General features: G+C 46.5%; 1 protein-coding gene across 1 annotated transcript in view; it reads left to right on the forward strand.

The window, feature by feature from the left end:
• cdh2 (cadherin 2, type 1, N-cadherin (neuronal)) overlaps positions 1-12,952 on the forward strand; it is a 60,708-nt gene that overhangs the window by 43,492 nt on the left and 4,264 nt on the right. The window contains exons 5-14 of the mRNA XM_031855271.1: positions 271-426; positions 1,466-1,610; positions 1,916-2,088; positions 3,235-3,372; positions 3,805-3,990; positions 4,640-4,893; positions 5,593-5,735; positions 6,816-7,049; positions 7,813-8,046; positions 8,268-8,407. Of these exons, the coding sequence (XP_031711131.1) occupies positions 271-426; positions 1,466-1,610; positions 1,916-2,088; positions 3,235-3,372; positions 3,805-3,990; positions 4,640-4,893; positions 5,593-5,735; positions 6,816-7,049; positions 7,813-8,046; positions 8,268-8,407 (1,803 nt within the window). The remainder of the gene's footprint in view (positions 1-270; positions 427-1,465; positions 1,611-1,915; positions 2,089-3,234; positions 3,373-3,804; positions 3,991-4,639; positions 4,894-5,592; positions 5,736-6,815; positions 7,050-7,812; positions 8,047-8,267; positions 8,408-12,952) is intronic.

Raw genomic sequence — 12,952 nt, forward strand, 5'->3', positions numbered from 1 at the left:
ATCAGTACACAGACGCACACACACTCTTCATATGCACTCTTTTACTGACACGGCAACCTATTTTTAAACCAATACCATGATTGGTACTGAAATAAACATCGCATGAACACATAGACTTCGCTACAAGTGTTTATATGTCGATGTCAAAAGGGAACTATCAGTCCATGTTGTTATCAGATATGATATCAGCTAAAAGAAAATCAAGTGGTATCCCGGGTACGGTCAGCATTGCTTTTGCTGCTCATCATTAATAAATCTTTCCACCCACAGATCCGGTCGGACCACGACAAAAACCGGTCCCTCAGATACAGTGTGACGGGTCCTGGAGCTGACCAGCCCCCCACCGGCATCTTCATCATTGAACCAATCTCTGGAGAGCTATCTGTCAACAAGCCCCTGGATCGAGAGCACATCTCTAACTTCCATGTACGTGAGACACCGTAGTTTAAAAAAAAAGAATCTCTTTATGATATCCTCATGATTGTAAAATGGTGTTCTCTCTGTCCGTGCTGTCCATTCCTGCCAGTTGTCATGTGCCCGAGGGTCACGTGTAGCCTATACAGTCTGCTCAGACCCAATAAAGACCGGGGTCTCCCAGGAAGTCTGACTTATCCGTCTGAGAATGTAGAGGACTTAGCGTGATGTTTTGGAGTGAACCGAGTGTGTTGGATGCATTATGATAACCTGCGGCTCCTTCAGAGCTGCTTCATTCATTAGTGGTTCTCCCATTACATCGCAGTGGTCTTTAAATTCTATAGCTTAGCTTTTAATGCTATTCAAGCACGTGCGTCAACACAAAACGGTAGACATCAAGCAGAGCTGTAGTTAAAATGATCGAGTCTACTTACGTGATCTTTGAAGGGCACGAAAGACTTTCACGACAAGAAACCTTCACAGACGTCCAACCTGAACTGTGAACTGCAGATCAATGAGGAGCTCAGTTTTATCTGTCACTAACTTGTGAATCACATTTACTATTAAACTTACTGTCTGTACTCCACTTTCAGTATAAACATTCATTTATTTCCACTTCAACTAGACTTTAAGGCATTACATCTGAAGGATTCTGTTCATAGTCTTGTTGATAAACTGTTACCTATATTTATTAAAGAGAATGAATGCAGTCAATTGAACTCCTGTGTGAGACACCAACCTTGCAGTTGTGTGTGTATGCAGGAGAGATGTACTTGAAGTGCAAAAAAAGGCAGCAAATCGGTACTGAATAAAATCAGTTTGTTTTCAAGAGACGACCGTGAACACGCTGCCGGTATCTCCCTAAAAAAACGAATCGCGTGTGTCTCTTTTGAAAGAATTTAGTTTTTACGAAACCAGAATTAAATGCAGAGGTCAGTGGGTGACATTGAGCGAGTAGTTCGCGCTCTGTCCCAATATAGTGTTTGCACAGCCGAGAATCATCCCTGCTCGAACGCGTTCTACAGCCCAGATGTGTTTGTGTTTCCTCCAGCTGAGAGCCCATGCGGTGGACCTGAACGGCAACCAGGTAGAAAACCCGATTGACATTGTGATCAATGTGATCGACATGAACGACAACAGACCCGAGTTCACTCACCAGATCTGGAACGGCACCGTTCCAGAGGGTTCCAAGCCAGGTAATGCACCACGCGAAGCCTCCCACCGTTCGAGCGACCCGATTGGCTGTAGTCTGAGCCCCCGGCTTCACATGCCGCCGTACCGTTGGCAGACCAAACGGCATCAACGGCCACTGTGTTGACTTTGCATTAAAGCGTTTATGGGTATTTTAAGACCACAAGGAAAGAACATTGGATTCCTATATTACAAAGCTTTAAATCTAGCAGCGCTCAATGCGGCACCGTCTGCTCAACTTCGAATGTCTTTTGATTGCCGATAAACAAATGAGTTAAACGTATTTGCGCTCTGTCTTCCTGTCCTCTAGGAACATTTGTTATGACGGTGACGTCTGTCGACAAAGACGACCCGAAAACAGCCAATGGGATGCTGCGTTACAAGATCCTGTCTCAGAACCCAGAGAGCCCGACCTCCAACATGTACACCATCAACAATAAGACGGGAGGCATCATCACGGTGGCGGCAGGCCTGGACAGAGAGGTGCTTGATGCTTTGTCTTTCCGACAATTCATTGTTTCTGGTCCATCACTTTATGACTTAGCTTTCTAGAAACTCAATGTTTGTGAATGTAGACTTGATTGTTTCAGCATTTAAGTGAGACTATTATATTGATTCATTTTCCTCTTGCATTTGTCGCCTGTTGCAGATTTAGATCAACGCATCCCTGTTTACATAAATGGACTGAACATTTCTCTTTTTCAACATGACAAAACACAGCTTGAGTGTATTTGCTAATATCCAGACTGAGGACTAATGAGCCCAAGTGAATTTAGTTGATTACCGACTAAATGAGAAGTAGAAATGGACTTGGCTGCTTCACACTTATTTACTCTTTCAAGGAGGCAGCGTGCATCACTGAGCAGCTAAATGTTCCCTTTCCTTCATTCTCGCCCCCTCCGTCTTTCTTTCTCTAAAGCAGAAGCTTTACTCCCATTTTCCTCTCTATTTCCCGGCCACCCACCCCACCCCACCTTTTCATTTAATTGGATCGCATGGCTGTTTGAGACAATAAATAAAAATAAATATAGAAAGCCAAAGCCAGTTGGTGCAATTCTACTGAGGGCAATCTGGCTAGGTGGCTGCTCAATCACTTCCGCCCTGGGGCCGCCGTTTTATGTCCGCCAGTTGCCACCATGAAAGTAATTTGCCCCGACTCTCATTACCTAGCAACTGGTCCATCACCTGAGTGGCTTTTAATGTGAAGAGAGTCATTTGTTAGCTTCATGATGGTGTACATAGCACAGTTTCACACATACACTCGCAAACTGGCATCCCCCATAGAGAATGAATGGGATGTATACAAAAAGCCACAATTAGTCATCATAATTAAGAAGCCGGCCAGGTTTGTTTCATTTGAGGTTGGACACAGTCGTACTGATGTGCATTGAGGTGCCAGCTTATTAGGGACACGTGTGTCGCCCATTGCAAGCTAAAAAAAACTTTACAGAAAGAAAAAAATCGTTATTTTGCTGAGAATTTGTTAATAAAACTTTTGTCCTCATTTACATACAAACTGACAGTTCAGTGCGATTTCTTCAAACGCGGCTACAGAATTGATTTTATGGCTGAAAGAAGAAAGAATTGTGCCTTAATTCCTACTATTGCCTCGCTTCCCTTTCCCTCCAGAAAGTGCCTCAGTACACGCTGATCATCCAGGCCACGGACATGGAGGGCAACCCCATGTACGGCCTCTCCAACACAGCCACTGCTGTCATCAGAGTGACGGACGTTAACGACAATCCGCCAGAGTTTACTGCTGAGACGGTAAGAAACAAATTCATATCTGAGGCAGCAAACGGGGCAATCTTAGCCCAGGGAAAGCAGCACGAGGACCCCTGTTTCACCCTGAGTATGCACTCAGCCGCCAGTTCCGCTCACTTACCTAGTTCTGCTTGACCAGCGCCTCTGAAGCCGTACAGATATGCAAGTAGCCAGCCGTGCGTAAAGTGTTATATCAAATGTTGACACGTGCAACTACTGGGATGCATGCCTGAGTGAAAGAGGCACTTACTGTGTATTTGTACTGAGAATGAGATGACCATGACCACATGATGAGTTGCCTTAGATGTCTGTTTATCCAAGATCGGTCCTCCCGTGCCGTGTGAGGCCGGGCTCGGGAATATTTTTTGTTTCTGCCGCCGCAGCAGTATCACTAACGGCTCGCTGTTTCTGTCCCTTCATGGTTTATTCACGCAGTTTTTCGGCGAGGTGCCCGAGAACCGCGTGAACGTCATCGTGGCCAACCTGACGGTGACCGACAAGGATCAGCCCAACACGCCGGCCTGGAACGCTGTCTACAAGATCACCGGGGGCGACCCCACCGGCAGGTTCTCCGTGCCCACCGATCCCACCACTAACGAGGGCCTGGTGACGGTCGTCAAGGTGAGGCCTCCTCTTCAAACTCCGCCCCTGTAATCCCTCAGAGAGGCATGGGAGACTACTCATGTAACACTTATTCACTGTATTGTGTATTGCCACGCGCATTTTGGGATTAAATGACACATTTAGTCATAAACAGCCTGATTATTACAGAATGAGGAAGAAGTGAACATTTGTTTCACTTGATCAAGTTATAACATGATGTGGTGTTATCTGAGTGTGTTATAATGGTGTTTGGTTGTCTCTCCATTCATATCTGGCAGTGAGAAGCATTTTGTGTAACACAGTTCACAGGAGACCAGTACTGACCAAACTCAAGGTCACTGCAGCACATTTGTCACATATATAAATTTTTAAATGCATAATTAATACTTGTAACGTGATTTTTAAAAAGCTCTCTTGCCGTTGTGTACGCTTTAACTGACCACATATGGACACAGTCTCTTTATTGCATCTCATTATATTATATTATATATACATATTGTGAGCTTTCCCGATACGACGTTTCAAGCAAGAGGAAGGAAAAAAAAAAAGCTTGAGTTCTCTTGGTTTGCTCTCTCACTAGTTTCACGTTACCAAAAATGTAACGTGATTCCCTTTTTGTTTAATTCATCCTGCACCTCCATTCACACCCTCTTCCTGTTTCTTCCAGCCCATTGACTATGAAACCAGCAGGACGTATGTGCTGACGGTGGAGGCGAGGAACGAGGTCCCCCTGGCCAGAGGCATCCACTCTCCTCGACAGTCCACCGCTACCGTCTCCATCAGAGTGATCGACGTCAACGAGAGTCCCTACTTCGAGCCCAACCCCGAACTCATTAGACGGGACGAGGGCATTTTGTCTGGGTCAACGCTGTGCACCTTCACTGCACAGGACCCGGATCGCTTCATGAAGCAAAGCATCAGGTAGATTTTACAGCAAAAATGGAGTCGAATCCATTTCATAGCTGAATTTCCTAGAATGTCTGATCTCCCTAAAACATCCAGCACAGATGCTTTATCACACATTCAGCGACAACTGAAATGAAGATGCCGGTAGGTTTATCACTGACTATATAGTCCTCTAAGTGTGAAACAGGAGTAACATGATGATTGAGATGACTGGCCACTTTCTGCTTCATTCCTGCTCAAATAGCACCACGCTGCCAACAACCCCTATTATTTCCTCCTGTTCATCATCAAACAGCCTTTTCCTCGCAGCTGTTTGGCCGCGATAGAGTTTATCAGCCCCAAAACAGTCCATGTGAAATAAGCTAGCTTTGTAATTCCTCGGTTTGTCCTACAAATTAGTTTGAGCTGCTGATAACGACCCAGTTTGGTCTCCGATGTGAGGCTGTTCTCAAAAGTTAGCATTATGTAAAATGCATGATGTCTGAAATATTTATTCTGTGTACAAATAAAAACAAAGGAGTTTCTTTAGACGATGCCAGAGCTGGAAATGGAGACTAAATTCAGCAGCAAGATTTCCTTCTGATGAAAACATAATAGAACCTCCTCACTACTTAAAAAAAAAAAGATCTTGCAGATTAACTCCTGATTTAAAATGCATCTTAAAGTAAGGATTATAACTCTGGTTAAACCTGTTTTTCTCTCTCCTTCCCTCAGATACACCAAACTCTCAGATCCAGCCAACTGGCTGAGGATTGACCCGAACACCGGTCGCATCACAACAACTGCCGTTTTGGACCGAGAGGCGCCCTTTGTGAAGAACAGTTTGTACAATGCAACGTTCCTGGCGTCTGACGACGGTAAGTAACCGGTCAAGCGCCGCTGCATTTCCGAAAAATACCTCGTTGAGCTCCGGGCGACACAGCGGTCGCGCTGTCGAGGTGTTTCAGTCGGACTCGTTACATGAGCACTCTGTTCCCTGCCATTGCTGTTAAGAGCATCCAGGAGGAGATAATGCCGCCTTCTTTCAAAAGAAAAACCTCGCGGATGTCTCCAGTAACCTACCTCTCAAAGGTCAATCTTCCACCGAGCATCACTTTGAATTCCACTGCGATACATCTGAAGCCAGGTCCACCAACGCACAATATCTGTTGAAACAAACAAACAAAAAAAAAAAACTAAGTTACAGCCACAAATACATCCACTATGCTTGAAGGTCAACATTGTACCAGGCACTTGGCATGTCTGGAGAGCTGACCGCCTTAGTCCAAGGTTAATGTGCTCACAATCCCAGAGCCATCCGGCCTGTGGATACATTCACCTCTTCCCCGCGCTGGCAGGATTTACCTCTGTTCAGGTTTACCCTGTTCTGCGGAGCATAGCTTAGGGGCCAATAGGCTTAAAAACTCTACCAATAAAGAGGTTTCTCAGCATTAATGGGTCAGGATTGGATGACTAGCTCCTTTGAGCGTGGCCTGAATGGTAAAAAAAAAAAAAAAGCCTCTTAGCGGAGCGAATACATAGAGGAGCCTGAGAGGAGCGACAGTGGGCTCTGTTTGCCTGCTTTAGTATTCCCATCCCGTGTCCTGCGTCAGGAAGGCATTCTTCAGGCGCGCACACACACTCACACTCACACACACACTGCCCAAATGTTCTGATATCTCCCTCTTTCTGTCTCCCTCCTCACTTGAGATTAGATTCTCAGATCAGTATGCAGTTTGGATGGGTCTTCTCCCACTAGAGTAAATAGCTGTTTAGAGTGTCTTATTAAAGCATGAGACCCAAAGAATAAACTCCATACTTTACTTTTCTCTGTCGCCTGCATAATGACTGCGAAAATGAGAAACGGCATTTCAATAGTATATATTCCCGTCCATGTGTACTCCATAAATATGTATGTGCTGAGTTTGTGTGTGCCTGTCCTTCTATGGTCCACGCAGGTGTGCCTCCAGCGAGCGGCACGGGCACTCTGCAGATCTACCTGATAGACATCAACGACAACGCTCCCAAGGTGTTCCCTCAGGAGACCGAGGTATGCGAGAAGCCGGAGCCGAACGCCATCAACATCACCGCGCTGGACGGAGACCTGAACCCCAACGCCGGGCCCTTCGCCTTCGAGCTGGCCCACCGGCCCACTGACGTTCGGAGAAACTGGACCATCACAAGAGTCAGCGGTAAGACGCACAGCAACTCTGGTATAAAGTCATCTTCATGTGGCGTTTTTCAGTTGAATTTGTGACTGGAAAATGAAGAAAGAGAAGCCCTTTTCAGCTGTTTTTTCAATTAATCACGATTATTAATTAGAAAGAAATATGGTTATAACATTCAGCGGCCTGTTCAGTAATTAAAGCTCGAGCAATCGTTGAAAACACTTTGGAGACGTGTAAACAGCCCACTGCAGAGGGGTCAGGTAGAGACACTAAAATATATGAACATTACCATGCAGTCATTAATTGTTTATGCTAATTTAAAAAAGGAAAAACCATGAGTGGTTCGGGTGTTTAGCTATTAGATATTGTCAGTTGAACAGCAGTGAATATATCTTAATAGGATAATGGCATTTGGATTTATTGCAGCTGGGAATTGAGCCTAAGCAGCATTATCAAAAAGGTATTCAGTAGATTTATAAGCTCCAAATCTAAATCCGACCATGTTTTGGATTAGATATGCTGATGCAACTTCCAGGTAGGAATTTACGCCGCATATTTGCCGTAAAAGGAGCGTAATCTTGCTGTGTAACACGGCCTATACAGACGACGATTCACTGTTTTCATTTAATCCCCTCTTAAAGAAGCTGAAGAAACATGATGTTATTTTATTTTCATACACATTGAGCAACTTAATCTCTCGTCTCAGCACTGCTTACGCGTTCGCTCTGAAACGGGCACCGCCGTGAATCACCCACTCACGCTTCCTGTCGTTTTCTCTCTCTGTCAGGTGACTATGCTCAGGTGAGCCTGAAGATCGGCTTCCTTGAGAGCGGTATCTACGAGATCCCCATCATAATCACGGACTCGGGCAACCTGCCCATGTCCAACACCTCCTATCTGCGGATCAAAGTGTGCCAGTGCGACATGAACGGAGACTGCACCGACCAGCAGCACATCATGGCCGCCGGCCTGGGCACCGGGGCCATCATCTCCATCCTCCTCTGCATCATCATCCTCCTCAGTGAGTGTCTCATCGGGGCCCTCTCGAACACGGACGCACACGGGGATTACAAAGGCAGCTAAACGTTATCCGAGATACGGCTAGATTACCGTAGGATTACCAAAAAGATAGCCGTGATCGGGTGCCCGTCCAGGCTCTAAAACACCGGATCCGATTTACATTTGTCTGAAAACATGTGTTATTATGTTTTGTAATATGACATCTGTCTGTCCGTCCATCAGTTCTCGTGCTGATGTTCGTGGTGTGGATGAAGCGCCGCGACAAAGAGCGTCAGGCCAAGCAGCTCCTCATCGACCCGGAGGACGATGTGCGAGACAACATTCTCAAGTACGACGAGGAAGGCGGGGGAGAGGAGGATCAGGTGAGAAGGATGTGGTAAACACAGAGAGCACACTCCTCAACACTTCTGTTGTCCCCGAAAACCTCAATATGCTTATCACTATAAGCGACCGTGTCCCGCATTACCGAGTTTCTTTTTGTTTCCCCCCAAATTAAGGGTATTTTGAATTAGGTGGGGGGACAGTCTGCTCTGTCTCAGTGAGATGTTACATACACACTTGTAGCACCAATTTCTCGAAGATGGCAGAAGAAGATATAGTTTTGGTTTCAGCAAATAAAAATGTCAAACAGCACCCGGACAAACGCACCGTGAAGCTGTGCAGCGTTGCTGAAAGGGTGACATAAGGCGAGTGCGTTGGGGAGCAACATTCAGGTCACATCTACAATATGCAGCAGAGTAGCAGTTTGTGTGTAACCGAAGCAGTCTACGGACAAAAGGGGGGCCACCTCGACACGCATGCACCTCCAATGCATTCCTTCTAGTCCCGCTTATGCTGCTCCGAGACACGCTTCACACAGTCACAACGAGGAGGGAGAGCGTTTCCATTGGAATCTGGAACCTGAAAGAAAGGAGCTGGGAATCGAAATCTGGAATCGATAAGACAAACACATTTTTAACCGGTCTCTGGAAATATTTGAACTGCTTCCTCAACTGGAACCGGCTCCCGCTTCACACAAAACGCACGACAGAAAATGCAGTGCCACAGGCATCAATAAAGTCCCATCTCTTCATCCGCCTTGCGCTGATCAGGCACACACAGACACAAACTCAATTGTCCTAATGACCCCTTGTTAGCACAACGGAATCATTTTATACAAAATAACTGCAGTAATATACCAAATAGGCTGTTTTCTTGCCGCTGGCTGAAACGCTCCGGTGGCTTAGGTCGAGCAGATCCGAGCAGGAGACCCCGGTCTGACCCAGCACAGTTCCAAATTAGCCTCGGAGACTTGTAATTGGTGAGCTGCTGCCATTCGGAGACAGACATCTGCTGCGGCACAATAATGAAGCTCCGTCTAAGGTGACAATATGACTGGAAGGCCATTAAACATCGGCCGGCGATTAGGCAGGTGGGAGTGCACCCACTCGCTCATTGGCGTCCTCGGTTTCACACAGCGAATGGTGGAACCTGTGGACCAGAACATGTTGCATGATAAAAAAAGCACTTCAATTTGTAGAGGGAGAGCAAGCTTCCATTCTTTGAGTGACACAGAGGAGGGCAGAGCGAAGGGAGAAAATGGTCCTTGTCAGGAGATTCAGCGTGGGGGGGTGTGTGTCCCTTTGTCTCCCAGCGATGTGGTCTTTATAATGCCCACCTCTGTTCTCCCTATCTCCCGCCGGGGAGGGAATTGAAGTGTCAGGCCATTGGGTGCACTCCGAGTATATGATTTTAGTTTCCACTGCCATCGCTCCGGCTTGTTTTGGTTTGTGAAGCACTCGTTTCATCAAAAGGCATACAGCTGATCAGGGAAAAATAACAATGGAGGAATAATAGCAGAAGTTGTCGTGCACAGGTTTGCAGGTTAAAAACAAAAAATGTATGTAAGAAAGGGATCGGCTTCTTCAAATGGCCTGAGAATGATTTCACGCATAACCTCAGAGACAACGAGGTTTTGTTTTTCAATCCCATGCAGTAAGTGGAACTACGCAAATCAGACCTGCTTATGCAGGGACTCTGTTTAACATGTCGGAGGAACTGTAACATCTCTAATATCAACGAGATAATTCTGGCTTATCACAATCTGAGGCTTATTTTTTGTTTTTGCACCTCTGGTCATTAGAGACTGTGTACGGTTAATATGAAGCTTAACTCAGGCCCCCCACTCTTTCCTAGAGATCCTTTTCCAGGACCTTGTCAGTGATGAGAGCTGGTATGACAGACGGAGATCGCGCCACACACTAATATGTTCCTCTCTGTGGACGTCAGATCTAAAAGACGTGCAGTCTGTAATCTAGTTCACATGTACACGGGCGCTTTTTTCCTCCTCCATTCTCAAATCAGAAATCCTGTCCAAACGAGCGTGGTTTTGAAAATCTCCGTGCAGACGAAAACGCTAAAACACAAATCTAGCTCTTTCAAAGCCAGTGGGCAGGTTGGTACGCTCGCATACGCGCGCGAGCACATACACACACACTCATCTATGATCATCTCCTATGCGCTTGGAAATTATGACAAAGTGATCATAGACAAAACAAGCTAGCAAGCACCACAGCTGGGCTGCACGGTGGGGTGGTGGCAAAGCCCTGTCTCCTCTGTGTGGAGTTAGCATGTCCTGCCCGTGTCAGCGTGGATTTCCTCCGTTTTGAATGGTGGTCTGTCTCTGTACGTCAGCCCTGCGATATTCTGGCGACCTGTCCATTGTGTACCCATCGTTGATGTCTGCACATTGCTGATCCCGCGACCCTGAAACAGGATGAGCGGTTACGGATAATGGATGGGAATGGATAAATTTAACGTTAAAATGCTCCGGAACATAACTCGGTCCTTTCAGATGGCAAATCTGTTTTGGTGGAGCTCTGATACGTAGATTAGTATTTCATTCTCAGCAAAAGGAAAATAGTAGAATGTTGAAATCATTTTCAGGGACAGGACATGGTTTTACAGGACATTTGAGTTGCTGTTTTTTCCCCACATTTTTTTCAATGACTGGAAAAGTGTGAACCCTGAAACTTAGCATACAGTCTGGCCAAAGAGGGAGACAGCTAGCTGCTTAGTCCAAAGGTTACAGAATCTGTCAACTGGCACGTCTGTTCCCAGTGTGCTAAGCTAAGCTGACCGGCTGCTGGCTCTAGTCTTATGTTGAACAGACAGACAAAGATAGTGGTATACATTTTCTCATCCAAGTCTTTGGATCTATTTATTTAAGACATGTTAAATGCCAGATTATATAAACTATCATATTTGGTCGGTAGAGCCAAAAGTGAGCACAGAGGACATGTTTGTAATAATCCATCACTGCACAGGAAACCTGTGTGTGCTCAGACTTGCACCTGGAGCTCTCTCTATAAACGGCCGGTGTGATCATGTGGCTGTTTCTTGCCCCGTTGGATTTTATTTTTTTGGGTGAAGTTACCGCTCTTCCAGATTCCAGATTTTAATACGTGCGTACGATGTTAATATTACCAGTAGGAATTACGGCAAAAAACGCCGAAATCGATAAACTCAGTTCTGTGTTTTTAAACGGCTCAGCTGTGCCTCACAGCAGATCAAGTGTGTAAGGCAGTCTACCATGTTTGAATGTGGGTCGTTAAGGCCGGAGGCGGCCATTCCAGCCGGCCAGAGTACATGTGAGAAGTCAATTCCCAGGAGGGGGACTGGTATGTCATTAGACCTTCCTGCTGAGTCGGGCCATTATACGTCTCTGTTGCCATTCCCGTTAACCGGCTCCTGACCCCTCCGGTGTGCGACCTCATGAGAAGGTCAGACAGTAGTTGGCCTGAAACGGACCAAAGATGATGGATGCTCGTCACCGCGCGATGTGTGCTGACCGTTGTTCTTGCTTCTCCTCCTCCAGCCAGCCTGCCAGCCTCGGGGTTCACCGCCATTCCCCATGAAATCAAATTACACATGAATAATCAATGTGCTTGTTTTGGATTGGCCGTGGTACTTACTGGTGTGGACTTGAGTTGGTGCTTGTCAAGTGGCCACATGCTCTGTCGTGTTTGTCTATCCGGGCTGTTTGTGCAGCATCACAGGGTTTGTGTTTATTCTCCTGTTTATTTTTACATTGGAGCGTCTGCAACCTTTTCCTTGTTTCCCCTGGGAGTGAGCGTGCGGCTGTCTTTGTGTGTAGGTGCATGTACAACTGAGCAAAGGCAATTTTGAAGGGGGATATTAGAGATGGATGGATTACTGAAAATCTTCTAAAGAGGGACAATCCATCATGCACGCTTATTAGGCGCCCACACACACACACCCTGATTCTCAAATGGCATTTTCTCCATCATATCTGCTGTCACCGGGACACTCCAGTCGCTCAGCTCTGCTCTGCTCTTCACCGCGGCCTCTTTCTCTCCCCCAACTCCTTTTTTCTCTCTTCAATATTTCCCCTCCTCCTTCTTCTTCTGCCCATGACTTTGCACAAACTGCGAGCCATTCAGGTTGCCTTGGTAATGTTAATAGGATTAGCGATGGCTTATGCATATCCACCATCCCGTGTCTGGGCATTGATTAGAGCAAAGCAGTCGCCTGCACGTCCTTCCTGCAGCACACCGCACAAGTACAAACACTCTGCAGGCGTATGATGTGGTCCTCAGCTTGGACCCCCTCGGTGCCGGCTCTCTGGATGTGTCAAATTGTCCCTGGGCTTGTGCTTCACAGACAAGAAGATTTAAAGTTTCCCCTCGGGTACCCTCAACTCTTCCCGCTGCATTCCAACTTTAAAATCTCTTTTCCCCTCCACTCAGCTGAACTTCCTCGTCCTCTGCGCAGAGCAGGATGTGTTTACCTATTTGGATAATCACGCTCCACTTCGGGGTCTCGTCACGCCCGCTTAGCTAACTCCCATCTGTCTATGTGCCCCCCCCCCCCCCCCCCCCCCCCCCCCCCCACACCCACCCCCCCCC

The sequence above is a fragment of the Anarrhichthys ocellatus genome, unplaced genomic scaffold (genome assembly GCF_004355925.1).
Source record: "Anarrhichthys ocellatus isolate YVR2014 unplaced genomic scaffold, GSC_Weel_1.0 scaffold15, whole genome shotgun sequence".
NCBI classification, from domain to species: Eukaryota; Metazoa; Chordata; class Actinopteri; order Perciformes; family Anarhichadidae; genus Anarrhichthys; species Anarrhichthys ocellatus.